Consider the following 16,455-nt stretch of genomic DNA (forward strand, 5'->3'; position numbering starts at 1 on the left):
ATTGGCCAAATTTCTTTATTTCATACTTCACATCTTCACTCAATACTGTTACTGAATGTTTGAAAAATTGTCCTGTACACCATGAATATACAAAATTTATCTGAAGCATTAAATCTGTAAAAATAGAAATAACTCAGTCAGACCAAGTGTAACTGAAGACATGGCAGACAGTAAAGGGATTGCTTATCTGGGCTGAAGACGTAGTCAGAAAGTAAGAGTTAACTAAAAGAACCACAGATTATTAAGGAAACAGAACTATGTAAATTAAGATTTTGCTAATTTGTCAGAAGATAGGAGAGATAAAGGTAATGGATTTTATTTTAAATCAGTAAGCATAATGTCACTTTTTAGAGACACCTTGGTGGTCTAATTACATACAACTAGAAAACTCACTGCCTTCAGGCACCCTCATATCAAGTGCAAATCTGCGCAGTTATAGAATATATTTATAAAATATACTATATGCAAACATCTTTACAGAGCTTTCAATCAAGCCAAAAAGTAAATATACTTGATGGGACAACAGAAAAAAACCCAAAGAATCGATGCAAAAATGTGGGCAGTGTGATTGTGACCCTTCAAAGCCAGAGGAAACCATTCAGTTTGTCTGCAACAAAAAGGAGATGGGATTTGCACCTTAAAAGTTGACTGTTAATAAAAATGAAGAAAACATCCTCTGTGCTTCTGCAAATTAACATAAAATTAGCTTTCATGACATTTTATGTATTGTCATTTTCTTAAAATATTTTCTAAAGCACAATGTCAACCCTTAAATACCAATAACCAATCACATATTGAAAGTGAAAGGGTTTCCCAGCTAAATTCAAATTACAAACTACGTAATCCTAAGGAGCGCAATGCTCTGGAAAAAGCTTTAAAATTAAATTATTTTACTTGTAAAGCTAGTGTTAGCAGGTTTTTTTTAGTTAAAAAACAACTGGAAGCAAGAAAGCTGCAAGAGTACAAATGACAAAATAATTTTAGATACACCGTGAAAGAGTGAATTATCCACTGATGCAGAGAGAAACATCCATTTGCTACATTATTTGCTTCCTTACTTCATTCCATTGCATGTACACACAGCTTAAGTATTAAAATGTAGAATAATAAATAAAACGGCTCAGATTACTTAGCAAGGGGCAAAACACAATCTGTAATTGTGCTCTATCTAGTTTCTGTTTCAGCAGTCTTTTTCTCTTGCAGTTTATAAGAAAAATCATAGTCAGACTTCCAAAAAGAGTCATTCTTTTTTTATATCAGAAGCTCAAGTTCATTTGCCCAGGTTTATAACCCAAGACATTTCTGTGAAGGAAGCACAGTGCAAATTATATGACTAATAAAACTTGCTTACATAGAAAGTTTACTTGATTAATCTTAATTGGTATCTTTATGAAATACATTGTAAAAGAAAGATTAAATAACAGGACTGGATCTGTGGGGTTTTTTCCTCAAACTTTTTTTCCTAATCCCTCCTTTGAAAAGCTTAATGAGTTACAAAAATCTTAATAAAGTTCCAGTCTTCAGCAGATAGCCATTATAAATGCTGCCAATCAATGCCAACTAGTGTCTGATTTGCTTCTTGTGCATGTCCAATTTCCTCTGTGATACTGTGCTGCTGCCAGAGTTTTTGAATCTTTTTAAATCGTTCTTTGCACAGATGTAATGGGTTCCCACGTCTGAAAAGGAAATAATACATATCAGGAATGATAAAACTCTGCAACTAAGCACAAACACTCAAGTGTGACATATTAAATATTAATATTTTGAAGAGTTATTTAAAATACTTAGATTACCCTTTAACATTATTCTCTTGAAAGAACAAATCAACAGATATTGGAACTAGTGAACTGGAGTGCTACCTTGTCTAGTCCCCCACTCTCACTGCTCCCTCCAGTCTGTAAGAATCTCATGTACAGCCCACAGAAGTCTGAACACTGATTTTCAGCAATCTTTCCAGGCTGAACCAGTTCGTGTTCTATGGCATTAACAATATCACGTCCCAAAACTGTTCTCATAGGAAGCAGACAGGTGTAAAGTCAAAGAACTACCACATTAAATAAAATAATCTCATAGCATTTTTACTTGGTATTATATTAACACAGATTACACAAATAAACACACTATACACAAAATTTTCAGCCTTAGTTTCTAGGCAGCTTCACAGATGCTAAAAAGATTTAAGTTTCTACACCTCAAGGCAACTATTTATAATCTGGGAAAGATCTGCTGTTAAGTATTTTTAACCTAAAAACACATATTAGCATTAAAATGTTTGAAGATATCAGATGCAGCTGAAATTACATATTATCTATATAATTATATCATTAAAATAAAAAGGTAACATGGAAAATGTATTTTACAAACCAGATAGTTTTAGAATTCCTTTCCTTAAAAGAGCTATTTTAAAAATATTTACCTGAGTCCCTGGTCTGTCTCTCCATAGTCATCAAGATAAGGAGGAGGATAAAAGCAGCCCTTTGTTTTTCCAGCTAAAAATAGCACCTGACATTCTCGTACTCTAGAGAGAAACACAGAGAAGAATTTAGGTATTGATTTTCAGGGGAACAGTTTCTCATATTTTCAGACACCTCTTTTCCAATTCTCACCTACTTTTATTCTGTACAATCTGCTTGTACAGATTTTTAAAGGTACTTTTTTTCAAAAAAAAACCCAACTAAATATCTTATTCTCTTCCTGTTATAACTCCCCAGTGGCAGTTAAAAACAGTGTAGTTTCATGTCATATTATTTGCAGTCGGTGTAAAATACTCAACAGAACTACAACAAAAAAATAAACCAATTTCACTTCTCACTAATCTTTGCCAAAATGAAAACAGATAGTATCTAACCTTTCCTTGTATGCTGGAAGACAACTAAAATAAATTTTCTTGTTTTCAACAATGTCAACAGCAGCAGCAACAACAAAATAAAGGTATTTACCTTCACTGGTTTGTAATACTTGATTGAAAATAAACACACAGAGAAAACACATTCACTTTAAAAACGAAATTCAAGTTTTCTACACTTTAAAGAAACAACCTCTGAACCTTATATCAAAGTATAAGGAAGATGAATACACTCTAGTTTTTAGGCAATCCTGTTACCAACCAACCATTGCAGGGGTGGTTTGTAGAAGCAATCACATCTATACAACTATTGCTTTCATATCTACAAACACCATCTAACCTAACAATGTAAGTAAAGATACTCAGTTCCTTACCTAAGGAATATGCCCACTCCAGAACCACAAGTGTATGTATGTGCAGTACAGGCTCCAACATCTTCTCCTTCTAATTCAGTTTGACAACAGTAACTCTGAGAACATAGCATGGTCCCACAAACAAGGCACAATGTTGGGGCTCTGCTTTTATCACCACCTGATTTCGGACACCTTTTGTTAAGCAAAAAAAAACCAAAATCCATTGTAGGTATTAACTCTAGATAGTAAAAAGATTCAAAAGTACTTTTGAACATTTATACAGTTAACAGTTATACAAACCCTTGCAATTCCTATTTTGCTGAAATACATGGCAGTTTTGCTGGAACATGTGACATCAAATTTACGCCATTAACTTTATGATTCTATAAATAACTTTGAGACTTTCAGGTCAGAGGTTTCCTAGTTCATCAAAAGGAGCAGAAGACTTTAGGGGGTCCCATAGGGGCAACTATAATTGCATACAACTTACGAGAAATTGGATGCTTGGTTAATGAGGCAGCTGTAGTCGTCCGGAAGGTCTATTAATTTGTTGGATTCTCGTGCATAGCTGGAATAAAGCAATCAAATTAACCACTCATATTTCAATGAATAATACACAATGATTTCAAACTCATTCATGTTTTCCTGACTCATTTAAACAGCATCTGTGAATAATTAAATTTAAGTTTTCCTATTCTTTGCCATCCATAGAATAAAACGGTAGGACATAAAGGAACCCACAACATCTCTCAACTAGACCACCTCCAGTTTTCTTAGTCATATTTTTTATGAATTTGATAAAATGCACAGGCAGAAAGTCAGAAAAATACATGTCATTTATGCTTTTAACAAAACCTCATAAGGTCACTACAGATTTAATTGAATATTTGTTCTGCTCCCTTATCAGTTTGCTTTGTATTTTCCTTTTGTCACTAATGTTGAACAGAAAATAGTCTGACTCGCAAATTCAGAGACATTGTATCCCGAAGAGAACAAAATATTCATGAAACGACAAGGACCTATTTAATATCAAGTATCTTTAGAAATAACAGTTAAAAGTTAGTGTATAGCACCGGCAAAAAAAAAAAAAAATCTTCAACTCTAGGAATAATACAAATTAGACTCTGAAATGTAAATAGATGTTTGTAACAGAAGCAATGTACAAGAACATGCTGAGAAGAAAAAAAAAAAATCACTGTCAATTTTGACACGATCTTGGGAAAAACAGTTAATCAGCAAAAGGAACACATGGAAAAATCCCAACAACCACACATAACAGGGAATCAATGGTGCAATCAGAGTATTCTTACTGTATAAGAAATTCTGTTAATAGCCTGGTATTTAACAGATGAAGTCATTAAGTTTTATTTTTGTCACTTAACCTTATTGCATGTACAACACTGAAAGATTTACTTTATGTATTTAGCACAGGAGATTAAAATGCAGGGATGTTTTTAATGACAGACTGTGAGCATCATATTCATTTGTAATTATTTGGATAACATAACCACTATTTTTATGCAGCCTTCATAAGAAAAAAAATGCTTTTCTACATCCACTAAGTATTAAATGCGTTCTGAATTCGAAATAATTGCTTAGCAAATAGCTAGAAACTGACTTGGTGTTGATTTCCTGAAGAATTTGGATTCTTTAAAAAGATAATTTTAAAAAGCTCTTCAATGCCTGGTATTTTTAAACAACGGTTGTATACATCTTTCAGCAACAGCATAGCTTTTAAATCAGAAGGTACAAATCTACTATAGGAAACATGATAAGAAATGGCCTCTGATTACTGCAGATCCGTTAAATAAAACGGTAAGATTTAACTTTGCCTTTAAAATCTACTAATTTAAGCAACATTCTACTTTTCTTACAAAATTCTGAAAAAACTCTTTGCTTATACCTTAATATCTTTGCCATTCAATAAAGCAGAACTGATACTATGTTATTATAAACAGCCTTTAGGAAAAAATACTTGGAGAAAATGGCATTAAAGTTTCTCCCCTCTCTGCTTAAAATTTATTCATGTTTACCTGATCGCATGTCTCTTGCCTTCCAGATATCTTTTTACTTCACTGTTACTGCACCAACTACAAGAAAGAAAAAAAATTGGCTTTTGACTTCAACAGATGATACTTTTCAGAAACAAATAAGCATAAAATCCACCATACATCTATTCGATAATCTCTACAACCAAAATGATTTATTTCAAAACACTTTATTTCATTAATTCTTTTTCAAAGTCTATAATTCAAGTCCACATAAGCACTCCCGGGAGAATAGTTATGATCTTGTGCAGGATTCTTTATTATATTTAAACTAAGCATAAACCCACGACTTACCTTTCTATTAAGGTGTTCAGAATCTCACTATTTTCTTGAAAAAGGCAAGTGAGGTTGTTTGGCAAGGAAAGATAGCTACATAAGTGTTCAAACTGGTTTGTTCCATTTACTGTAAAAAAAAGTGTAATTCTCATAATTACAGTTTTTAAAAATTACATTGTCTGCAATAAATGAAATACAACTCTAAATAATGGGACAGCTATATATATTTTTTTAAAAAAACTGAGTTCCCCCACACCCAAAATATGGTAGGAAATATGAAAGTGTTAGTAAAGGCACCAGACAGCTATGTTGGGAAACTGCCAGAAATTAAAAGCAACTTTCCTCAAACTTCCCCCCAAGCATGTTTCAAGCCTAGTCATACAAGAACCACAACGGAGAGTTCAATGGCCTTTACAAGTCAGTATGTCTTTGTTTCACGTTGTCCAGTAAATGGCTACTTGGTGCTCCCTGGAGTCTGTGACACAAACCAAGACAGTTTGTCAGTGACAGGCAGTTTAACAGCCTCAAATACAGAGACTGCAAATGCCTGCAGTGCCAAACTCACATGCAGGACACAACCATCAGATTGCCATGTTCATACTAGTCTACTGATTTGACTCCCTGGGTCCCTGCTCTCCCAAACTTTCAGGACAAAGAGTACTAGTACCTCTTCTGTGGCACAGCTTCTCTTGCTCCTGAATAAAGGAGTGAAGAGAATTACAATAAAAGCTGTGCTCACTCCTCTCTCATGCCCAAGTGATTGCCATTCCACAACCCCCGGTAAAAGGGGGTTTCCCCAGAGAAAGGCAATACAGACCAGTTGTGGGATCAGTGGGTCCTGGGGCAAGGAAGTGGGAAAGGAAGGCAAAATACCCAGTGCCACAGCCACTGTCAGGACATCCCTTGGTGGCAGGGACCTACAGGGCCATTCAAGCACCCGGAACTTGAGAATTATAAAAGAAGTGAAGCAAAGCCTTCCTCTTCTCTTCTCTTACAACTAACTCTTTAAAGACCTACTGTCTGGAAGTACATCTGCACCTGGTACCTCATCTTTAGAGCATCTGTAACAAGGAACTGAAGTGGTCATTACTGGTCCAGACTATGAACTTGAGAAACCTTGTTACAGAAAATCAAAGTTCAGGAATAGAGGTTTCTCTTCTTTTGGACCAAAGCTTAAGTAATGCAATTGTTAAATGAAAAAGAAACCTCCATTTTAAACACAATTTGTCAAGGGGCTACATGTCAAGGAAACATTCCAGAAGCATTACCAAAGCACAAAGATAGATGACAGAGACAACCGCTGTTCTCATAGCTCAGCAGAAGGTATCAGACTTTGTTTAAACACAGGAAACCTGAAGCAGTGTGAACCTGTTAACATCTTCAGATTTACACTCTATCACTACACACACCTTATGTGGAAGACAGTAAAATATGTTACTAACATCAATTATTTCAGGTGTAACATAGAATTACAGACGGGTTTGGGATGGAAGAGACCTTAAAGATCATCCAGTTCCAACCCCCTCTGCCATGGGCAGGGACACCTTCCACTAGACCCGGTTGCTCAAAGCCCCGTCCAACCTGGCCTTGAACACTGCCAGGGAAGGGGCAGCCACCACTGCTCTGGGCAACCTGTTCCAGTGTCTCAGCACCCTCACAGTGAAGAGCTTCTTCCTTATATCTAATTTTAATCTACCCTCTTTCAGCCCTTGGTGTCCCTGGCCAGATTTAATTCTATCAGGGTTTTGACCTTCCTAACCTCATCTCTGACCACTTGGACAGTTTCTCTGTATCTCTCCCACCTGTATCTCTCACACCACCCTGTATCTTGCTTCCACCCTCTGTAGGCTTCCTTTTTGTGTTTCACCTTGTCCAGGAGTTCCTTGTTTATCCATGCAGGCCTCCTGGCATTTTTACCGGACTTCCTCTTTCTCAGGATGCATTGCTCCTGAACTTGGAGGAGGTGATCTTTGAATACCAACCAGCTTTCTTGGGCTCTCTTCCCTCCAGGACTTTATCCCATAGTACTCTACCAAGCAGATCCCTGAAGAGGCCAAAGTCTTCTCTCCTGAAGTCCACGGTAGTGAGCTTGCTATACTCCCTCTTTGCTGCCTTAAGGATCTTGAACTCCACCATCTCATAGTCACTGCAGCCAAGGCTGCCCTTAAGCTTCACACTTCGCATCAGCCCATCCTTGTTAATGAGAACAAGGTCCAGCACAGCACCTCTCTTTATATCAGCTCTTCTAACACTTGGAGAAGGAATTTATCATCAATGCATTCCAGGAACCTCCTGGATCGCTTACGCCCTGCTGTGTCATCCCTCCAACAGATATCAGGGTGGCTGAAGTCCCCCATAAGGACTAGGGCTTGTGAACGTGAGGCTGCTCCCATTTGTCTAGAGGGCCTCATCTGCTTGGTCTTCCTGGTCAGGTGACCTGTAGCAGACCCCCACTATAACAGCTCTTGTCCCTGTCCTCTCTTTAATCCTGACCCATAAGCTCTCAGTCAGCTGCTCATCTATCCCCAGGCAGAGCTCTATGCACTCCAGCTGGACACTGACACAGAGGGTGACACCCTCACCTCCTCTCCCCTGCCTGTCCTTCCTAAAGAGCCTGTATCCTTCCATTCCAACACTCCAGTCATAGGAGCCATCCCACCACGTCTCTGTGATGCCAATATGATTGCAGCCCTGCAGGTGTGTGTTATGTCTCCAGCTCCCCTTTTTTATTTCCCATGCTACATGTGTGTGCTTAGAAGCATTTAAGTTGGGTTCCCGATGAAACTGACTTACTGGCTGGAATTCCAGAAATGTAATAGAGTTTATTTGTAAAGAGAGATTAATTATTGGTGAATGCTGATTCGAATGAAATCAACGAAAGCAAAAGCAGGTCTCATTTCAAAACAGTAGTCAGCAGGAAATTTGAAATAATCAAAATTTCACTTTTTATCAGAAAAGCATTGACTTCTGTTTTAAGTAATCTAGACAAGCATTTGCCTCTATATTAAAGACTATTTTAAAACAGAAGCAATTTTTTTTTTGCCTTTTTCATTACGCAGATACGATTCTGCATTGGTAACAAGCCCACATTCATTCAATCAGCTTCCTCAGAAGAAATTTAATTTATTTTGTCCATAAATGCTTATGTCTTGAAAAGATAATACAAAGCAGACAGTACCTTGAATTTCTGAGGGTGCTGGGACTCCATTTAAGTAATGGAAAAACAAAGCAGAACATCTCAGGAAAGGCATGATTCCGGCTTTTAGATTCCTCCACAGGTGCCAGCCTGAGGAAATTTCTTTCAAGGCACTTAAGGGAACATAATAAAAAAGTTTGCTTTTATTTAATAATTTCAGTTTTAGAGCTATATTAGTAAATCTTCAGTCATACTTCGTATTAAATTACTGACTTCAGTTGAAACAAAAAGCATTATGCAAAGTGTTTATTTCAAAGCTAACTCCAATAAAAACCACCAAATAGAGATTCATAAAAATATAACCAGCCAGAACAGTAAATTAAGGAACATTTTCAATAGACATTTCAGATCCTGACAAGTTTTCTGTACTCAGACACTGCCAACTTCAGATTCTACACATCTGCAAACTGACTAAAAAGAACTGTTTCAGAGCATAATCTTCATAAGCAACTATCTTCATGAACACAGAGGCATTTATAGGAATAGTTACTTGTAAAGTGAAACTAGAATTAGTGGATAAGAAACAAGATCTAAGAGCTCCCCAGTCAAAAGTCTCATCTTTGACAGCATTAGTATGTAGAATTCAATCAGTAATTAATGGTGAGTCTGGGAGGGAGAAAATTTTATAAAACTTATTAAAAGATCGCACTTTTACCTTCCTGTACACTGGCAAAGAAATTTATACAGTGTAAGCACAGCTACTTCCTCTTCACTGTTAGTGTTTTCTTGATCCATGCCATTCTCTTCTGAAGAAGAAAGAAATAATAAGCAAGTCATATATACATGTTTCTACAGCAAGAATGTAATTTTTCAAGTTTTGAGAAAAAGGCCAAAACTAAGTAAAACATTCCACTGTACTATGATACAACGTACTGGAAAAAAGTCTTCTGCTGCACACCTTACGTGCTAAGTTTATGCTGTTGTAAGCTCCATTGAGGTGTTGATTTACTTGGTCAGTTGGTTGGGTTTTGTAATATACTTGCTTGGAGTTCTTTGCTTTTGGCATACTACACCTTATCCAGTTCTCTTGCCAGAAGATACGCTGGTTCCTTACCTTGCTAACTGCAACTTATTCATCATGCCATGCCTAAGCCAAGTCTCTGCAACAAAACTTCTACACACTGCTACATTAGCTGGAAAGCTACATTTTGTGACTAGCTATGCTCCAAAAACCCTCCAGTGCTAAGCAATAAAGACAAAAGACTGAACTTTCATGAGTACAATTTATCAAATACTTTCTACAGGCTGAAAGAGAGGGCACTAGCAATTTTATTTTGCAACTGTAAACTGTGTACATTTACCAATAGCACCTCGGTGTTTACCAAGTACAAATTTGAGGAACCATTTCAATAGAAGTTGAAAGAAAGTGGCATTACCTGTTGATGAGGTAAGTAAAATTTGTATTATGTGTGCCATAGTGACAAGATGAAAGAGGTGAAGATCTCCAGTGCCAAGACTAACCCCTGAAAAATCCTGACAATGTATGGCAGGGAAAGAGAGCACCAAGCTTACCTGTAAGAGAAAACAAGAAAGCTGTTATATTCCTTTTCTTTCTGAACCTTGCCATTTTCTCTGCTCATGCTGCAACTATACCCTTTGAAGTCAACACGCCTCATAAGGCTAATTTTGAAGTTCATTAGCCAGCCATTATTTAAGGGAACAATGATTGACTATGAGGGGGGTTCAGGAGTGTGTATTTTCTTTTGGTTTGTGGTGGGGTTTTTTTAAGATTTTTTTTTCTTTTTTTTTGTATGGAGTTTCTTGGGGGGGTTGGTTTGGGGGTTTTGTTTTAACATCTAAAGAGTACACACATTCCACCTCATTTTACCCCTTTTTTATTTACAGATAAGAATACTTGAAACAAAACAAAACAAAAATTTTGGAATTGTATTTAGTGAAAAACACTAAAAACATGAACATTTTGAAAGGTTACTGAGTAGAGAAAGTTTCCAATTAAGTTCTTACATTATTCCTACTGGATCAAAATATTATTAATATATATTATGGAATACTTACCAATAAATGAAACATGTCAATATCAAGTATGCAAGGAAGATTTCCATTTTTTTCATTAGGCACCAGTGCTGAAAGAAAAATAAATTTAGTTATTGAACATGTACATATGAAAAGCTTTTAGCGTACTTCAGTTACAAAATGAGAGCTATCTCCTTGGTTTATATGCTTAAAGTACCTAAAATACAAATGTACCTGTTTTGGTCAGAAAGGTGTGAAATCAAGAGTTGTTCAACATTATTGGAAAAGACTCTTGACTACTTAACTATATTGTATTGAAATGAAAGAAACCCAAAGTAGCTATAACAAAGTAAGTGCTGTCATTCAACTCCCACAGTGACTTCCTTTCATTGCTCAGGTCTCCATCGAGAGATAAAATGAGATAGTATCTCAAGCTCTGACCCAGAAATAAGCTCAAAGCCTAGTGACTAAACAGAAACACTAATTGTTCTCTGTTGGACAGCTGTTCAAAGGAAACTTCTGCAATTCACTCAACTTTACAAGGTTCACTAAATTTGCCTCACAGACTCAAAAATACATTGCTAAAGAGTCTCTTAAATTCATTCTTTATCTCTAATTAAGAAAGAATTGGTACTGGACTCTCCATCTCTGTAGTATTCACATTCACAGTAACCACAAAGTATTAACCAAAGCACTCCAGTTGACAACACAAATTCACACAATTAATAAATTCCAAGTAAAGTACCTCTAGCTAAAAGCAAACATAAATAGTCTTGAAAATGTTACAACATTAAAGAACAATCAAGGAACAATTGCAAACTTCTTTACTCCAAAGCAGTAAAACCTAATTTACACTAGAAGAGTTTCAACTGCAGCTATGAGAACAGTTTTATCATGTAGCTATAAGCATTAAGCTGCCAAATTTAAAAACACTACTACAGTAAAAAATAGTCTCATCATAATAACTTAAAAATAATTCATTTGAAGACTGCTGCTTTGCTGGCCAGAAAGTTAATAGCTGAAGATCTGTGACATTTTGAAACTATTTCTATAAGCAAACATTTCACCACCACTCAGATTCCAAATGCCTTTACTTTTGTGAGCATACAGCCACAGAACTCAACCCAAATGTGTGAAAAATGCTTCTATCAAAAACACGAGCAGTGCAAGGGACTTTCAAAACCAAACTTGTACTTGGCAAGTTATCTTTATGTATCGTTCATAGAATATTACAGATCAATGGCAAATAATTTGCCTTATTCCTAGCCTTGAAAAAAAAAAAACAAAACAACACTTTTCCTTCACAAAAATAGAAACAGTACAGTTGCTTCTGTCAGCTGGAAGAACAACTTTGAAGAAACACTGATTCAAGTTTTCAAGAAAACCCAAATCATGCAGAACACCATATACTACAAAGTTCCAGTCAAATAGCTAGCAACATTTTCTCTTCTGCTTCACATAGAAAAAGGCTCTATCATTACAGCTGTGAACTGGTGTCAATTAAGTTCTTCCCCATAAAGCTGCCAACTATTTGCTGAAGTAGGTAGTATCAATTCTACTAGTAATTTCAGTATATGATAGCATTTCAAGTTTTCCTGCTCTACTGAATGTGAATATTAAAATTATCCCATTTTATAACACCCTTTCAGAACAGTTCTCTCCTGGCTAATTACTGCATTAGGCTGAACTTCAGACTTTTAACCTGTACCTACAAATGCTTCAAGGTTGGAACATTTTGGATGTTCTCATTAAAATTCTCAACTAATATATGACATTACATAGAAAGTCCTGTCTTATCACAGATCCTACTTTTCAAAAATAAAAAAGTTTGCAGATATATCTCTGCAAATACCCTGTTTCCTTTCAATACTATATTAATCTTAATTTCCTCCTCTTTAAAGTTCCACTGTATCACTTTTCTTTTGTGAAGGACCACAGAACCACAGAATCATCTAGGTTGGAAAAGACCTTGAAGATCCACACTTCCTTCTCCTTTGCTCTAGGTATATTTCTAAAAGCAGCAATATAAATACTAGGAAGAATCAACAGAGCTGCTTCACAGCACAATATCAACGCTTCTCTTGAAATATATCTTGGAACTACAGACCAAAAGAAATGGTTCTTTTCCATAGTATGACAAAATACATGTAGGTACAGATGTGAAAATACCAGCTCTTGGTCCATTACTTAAAACCACTACGTAAAGCGATTTTCTCATAATCAAGACTAACAATAATTCTGTAAGCATTTTTCTGTATCTGTATCTTTGTGAAAAACAGCATCAGGTGATGAACTTACACGCTAAGAGAGTACAAAAGTGAGCCTGTACTGCTGGAAGAGATGAAACTGTCCAATGAGCTGCTGCAAATCTTGTTAATGATGTAAGGCAGTCATCCTTTAAAAACAAAGAAGAAATACTGCCACAGTTAATGAAATTCCTCAATATGAAAAGGTCTTTTCACTTAGAGCATTCTTTTCAGGCCCCTCAGCTGTAGTTTAGGGGAACAGTTTGAGCGTTTTAAGTATATGACAGATGTTTATGTAATTATACAAGTTCCCCTCCGTATTCTTGGCTGTTACAATGAGAAACGCTGGCCTTACTAAACTATGCATTTATAGAAAAAAAGTAATAGATTTGCTTTGTAAGTAAATTTAACAATCAGATACTGACTGACTAAACAGTGGGATCCAACAAATAACACTATCAAATAACAATAAATTAAAACCAGATATTCTGCATTAAAGCAGCAGAATTCCATCTTTTTGCACCAATTCAGAGAAGAATTGATCCTTGATCCTTACCTGTCGACAAGGTAAATGACCAAATAATGGTTTGTCTTCATCAGCTAAAATTCGTTCTGGAAGAAAACAAAACCCCAAAATATTTAAATGCTGTGAATTTATCTAAATTCTGAAATTCACATATAAAGGAGCAAAATGAATACTTTAGTACCTATGGTCTGTATCGTGTAAGCACAGCTTCCCCAGCACATTATAGGTACACGTGGATCTTCTTCATTTGGATGAACCTTCAAGCCTACTTTGTATGTTGCCGTACCAAAAGTCGTCAACATCTCTTTTATGCTCTCAGAATAAGGGTTCCTGAAACAAAGAAAACAGTGTTATTACTAATTCATTATTTCCTCCACTTTCAATGATAAGTATTCACCCCACAGCTGAACACTTGGATTTTTAAAATTTAAGTGAGGACTCCAATATCCTTCTTTGGATCTGGCATTCTGTAACCTCTTTTCTCTAACAGATACACTCCCAATTATTATTCTATTATTTCTTGGAACCAATCTAATTTTTTAGTGTTAAGAATATCCAGTCTTCAAAGATAATATAATTAACACTAAATTAAAAGAACTGTGACTGATAGCAAAATCTGTTAGCAACTGGGATAAGTGTCTTTCATTTTTGTGTGCAGCTGGCAGACAAATGTCTGTACCATGCAATGGATTTTATTACTTTCTCCTCAGGTAAAGAAAGGGTAGACTCAAATACAAACACACCATAATAGCTGAAATTACATCTTAACATACTCTATTTCATAGTATTTCTTTGGGTTTTACTTGTAGTGCTGAGCTATAATGATGAATCCTTCATCCAGTTACAAGTAATAAGGAAACAAAGCTTAGTCCTAATGTCAAAATTTATACAACCGCAGCATCTCTGCACATCCACCTCTGAAATTCTACTGCATTATTTACTAGTTATGGGTTGGATTTCAATCCCATCATAATAATAGGATCAGCTTTTGTAACTAAAGCAAAATTCATGTATTTGCCTTAATCATTGAGACCTTATAGCACAGAAGTCTCATACTATTTTCATGTTACCATTTCATGATGAATTTTTGATGATTTAGTAAGTTGTAAATACATACTTGGGCTTGAAATCTGGTCTAAATCCTTCAGGTAATTGCAGCTGATCCATTTTTTCTGTATTACCAGAACTGCCTGTATAAACAAGAAGGAATAAAAACCCACTGATTATTCACCTATACCTAATTTTTACATTATAAAAGATGCATGAGTTCATCACCAGAAACTGAAATTCCAAGCCATCCTTGCCATTTTTGCCACCAGCTCTCAAAATATTCAGTCTTTTCCATGAATATATTTTCACATACAAATATACACATTTCTTCATACTTACTTGCACTGTCTTCATCTCGAAGTAAATACAGCGCTTTTATTTGCTGGGATATTGTTTTGATCCACTGAGTTAGGTTTGGTTGGCCTGAAAAGTCTAACCTGTCCAGAAATATATATAAACACAATACAGAAATTAGTTAAAAAAAAACTATATACAGAACTAGTATTTCATAGGCATTCCATGTTCTTCTGTTTCTCAACAGGCTCTTTTTCTGCTATCCACATATTTCTCTACATCCAATTCTTTTCCTGCAGGTCCTTGTGGTGGTGCAATTCTTACCCCTCCCCACCCATCCTTGTTGGGCTGCTTGGTGCTAGGTGTGATTCCACCCACATCCTCCGAGCTATACACCAATCTGTGGAGATAAGGACTGATAACATTAACGAGCAGACTGCTGGGAAATGGTTATAACGGCCCATCCTCTCCTAATGGCCTGGCACACCTGTGCCTGGGATGTGGTCAAATGGAAACTGTAACAGAGTTGCAAGTTCATCAAGTTCTTGTGCAACTGCCAGAAGGCACCAGAAGCTATTTGACCAAAGTCAATTATCTTGGACCCTATAAATTTTGACCACAAGGGAGACCCTTTGAGCTCTCCTGGATCTCTGAGGGCCTGTGACCAGCATCTCCCCTGAGCTGGGACGCCTCTCAGGTACCAACACCCTTAAAGTGTCACCTGCTCCAGACAGAAGGCCAGGGCAAAGTCCACCCATTCGAGTCTCAATTATTGCCCGTTGAGGAATGCCAAGGCATTGTGAGTATTTGCCCTAAACTCAAGGGGGAAATTTTCTTTGAGCTAGCTTCTCTTTCACCCGCTCTTTCTCTCTTTATTGGTGTGTGGGTATGTACTTCATTCTACTGGATCCAAATACTTTTGTTTCCCTGTGTGTGTTGGCACGTTTTGTGTATGCGCATGTATATATGTATAAATTAAGGTACCGTTAAGTAGGTTAGTGTGAACCTTGTCATTTTAGAATATGTACATAAGTCGCTTTTCTTTCTTTCAACATTTCTGAATTATTTTGTAATGATAAATTGCTGTTAGTTATTAATAGTTTTCTTACTAAATCATTACCGTGTCAATACTTTCATCCACAACAGTCCTACACTTTACTGTCCTTTCATACTCTAAATTCTATACTATACAATAACCAAGGAAGGTCCATAAACCAAAATAAGTAAGCAGGCAATCCATTTGAGATTATCAAAACAGAAGATAATGAACATTTTGAAAGGGATTTTTGGGGTGTGGTTTGTTTGGGATTTTCTTCACATTTATTGAGGACATTTACAAAGCAAACAGACCTGTTAAACAAAACTCGTGGTGGAGGAAGCAGAGGAATAACGGTGTTGCTTAAACATTCACAAAGTGGGCAAAGGAATTCACCATTTTCTACATCGTAACTTGTGTGTACTCGTAATCTTTGTTGCCTTCGTTGCTCTTTTGCTTGAACAGCATCAAAATATCTTTAGAAAAGACCAAGATATTAGTGGTAAATTATTAAAACATTAATGTATAAATTAATGAATTCTCATGCAGACACTGTTTTGCCTTTTCTCAGATATACATAAGAAATTATATGAAAGAAAGAGCTCTACCCT

The 16,455-nt window shown here is 36.1% G+C and overlaps 1 protein-coding gene across 4 annotated transcripts in view; it reads right to left on the minus strand.

Annotated features, from left to right (window-relative positions):
- The window catches only part of UBR2 (ubiquitin protein ligase E3 component n-recognin 2), a 59,921-nt gene continuing 43,466 nt past the window's right edge, over positions 1-16,455 (minus strand). For 2 of the 4 annotated variants that reach the window (XM_074897134.1, XM_074897133.1), the window contains exons 32-47: positions 16,159-16,320; positions 14,854-14,951; positions 14,582-14,654; positions 13,646-13,794; positions 13,495-13,550; positions 12,991-13,087; positions 10,735-10,802; positions 10,095-10,230; positions 9,374-9,464; positions 8,701-8,831; positions 5,541-5,649; positions 5,232-5,288; positions 3,689-3,766; positions 3,220-3,390; positions 2,417-2,518; positions 1-1,676 (exon numbers count right to left, since the gene is read on the minus strand). In XM_074897134.1, coding sequence (XP_074753235.1) covers positions 1,535-1,676; positions 2,417-2,518; positions 3,220-3,390; positions 3,689-3,766; positions 5,232-5,288; positions 5,541-5,649; positions 8,701-8,831; positions 9,374-9,464; positions 10,095-10,230; positions 10,735-10,802; positions 12,991-13,087; positions 13,495-13,550; positions 13,646-13,794; positions 14,582-14,654; positions 14,854-14,951; positions 16,159-16,320 — 1,720 coding nt within the window. In that variant the 3' untranslated portion in view covers positions 1-1,534. Of the gene's footprint in view, positions 1,677-2,416; positions 2,519-3,219; positions 3,391-3,688; positions 3,767-5,231; positions 5,289-5,540; positions 5,650-8,700; positions 8,832-9,373; positions 9,465-10,094; positions 10,231-10,734; positions 10,803-12,990; positions 13,088-13,494; positions 13,551-13,645; positions 13,795-14,581; positions 14,655-14,849; positions 14,952-16,158; positions 16,321-16,455 lie in introns of all 4 variants that reach the window. The other 2 variants (XM_074897135.1, XM_074897136.1) reach the window with 1 other exon arrangement.

Source organism: Athene noctua, chromosome 1 (assembly GCF_965140245.1).
Source record: "Athene noctua chromosome 1, bAthNoc1.hap1.1, whole genome shotgun sequence".
Taxonomy (NCBI): Eukaryota; Metazoa; Chordata; class Aves; order Strigiformes; family Strigidae; genus Athene; species Athene noctua.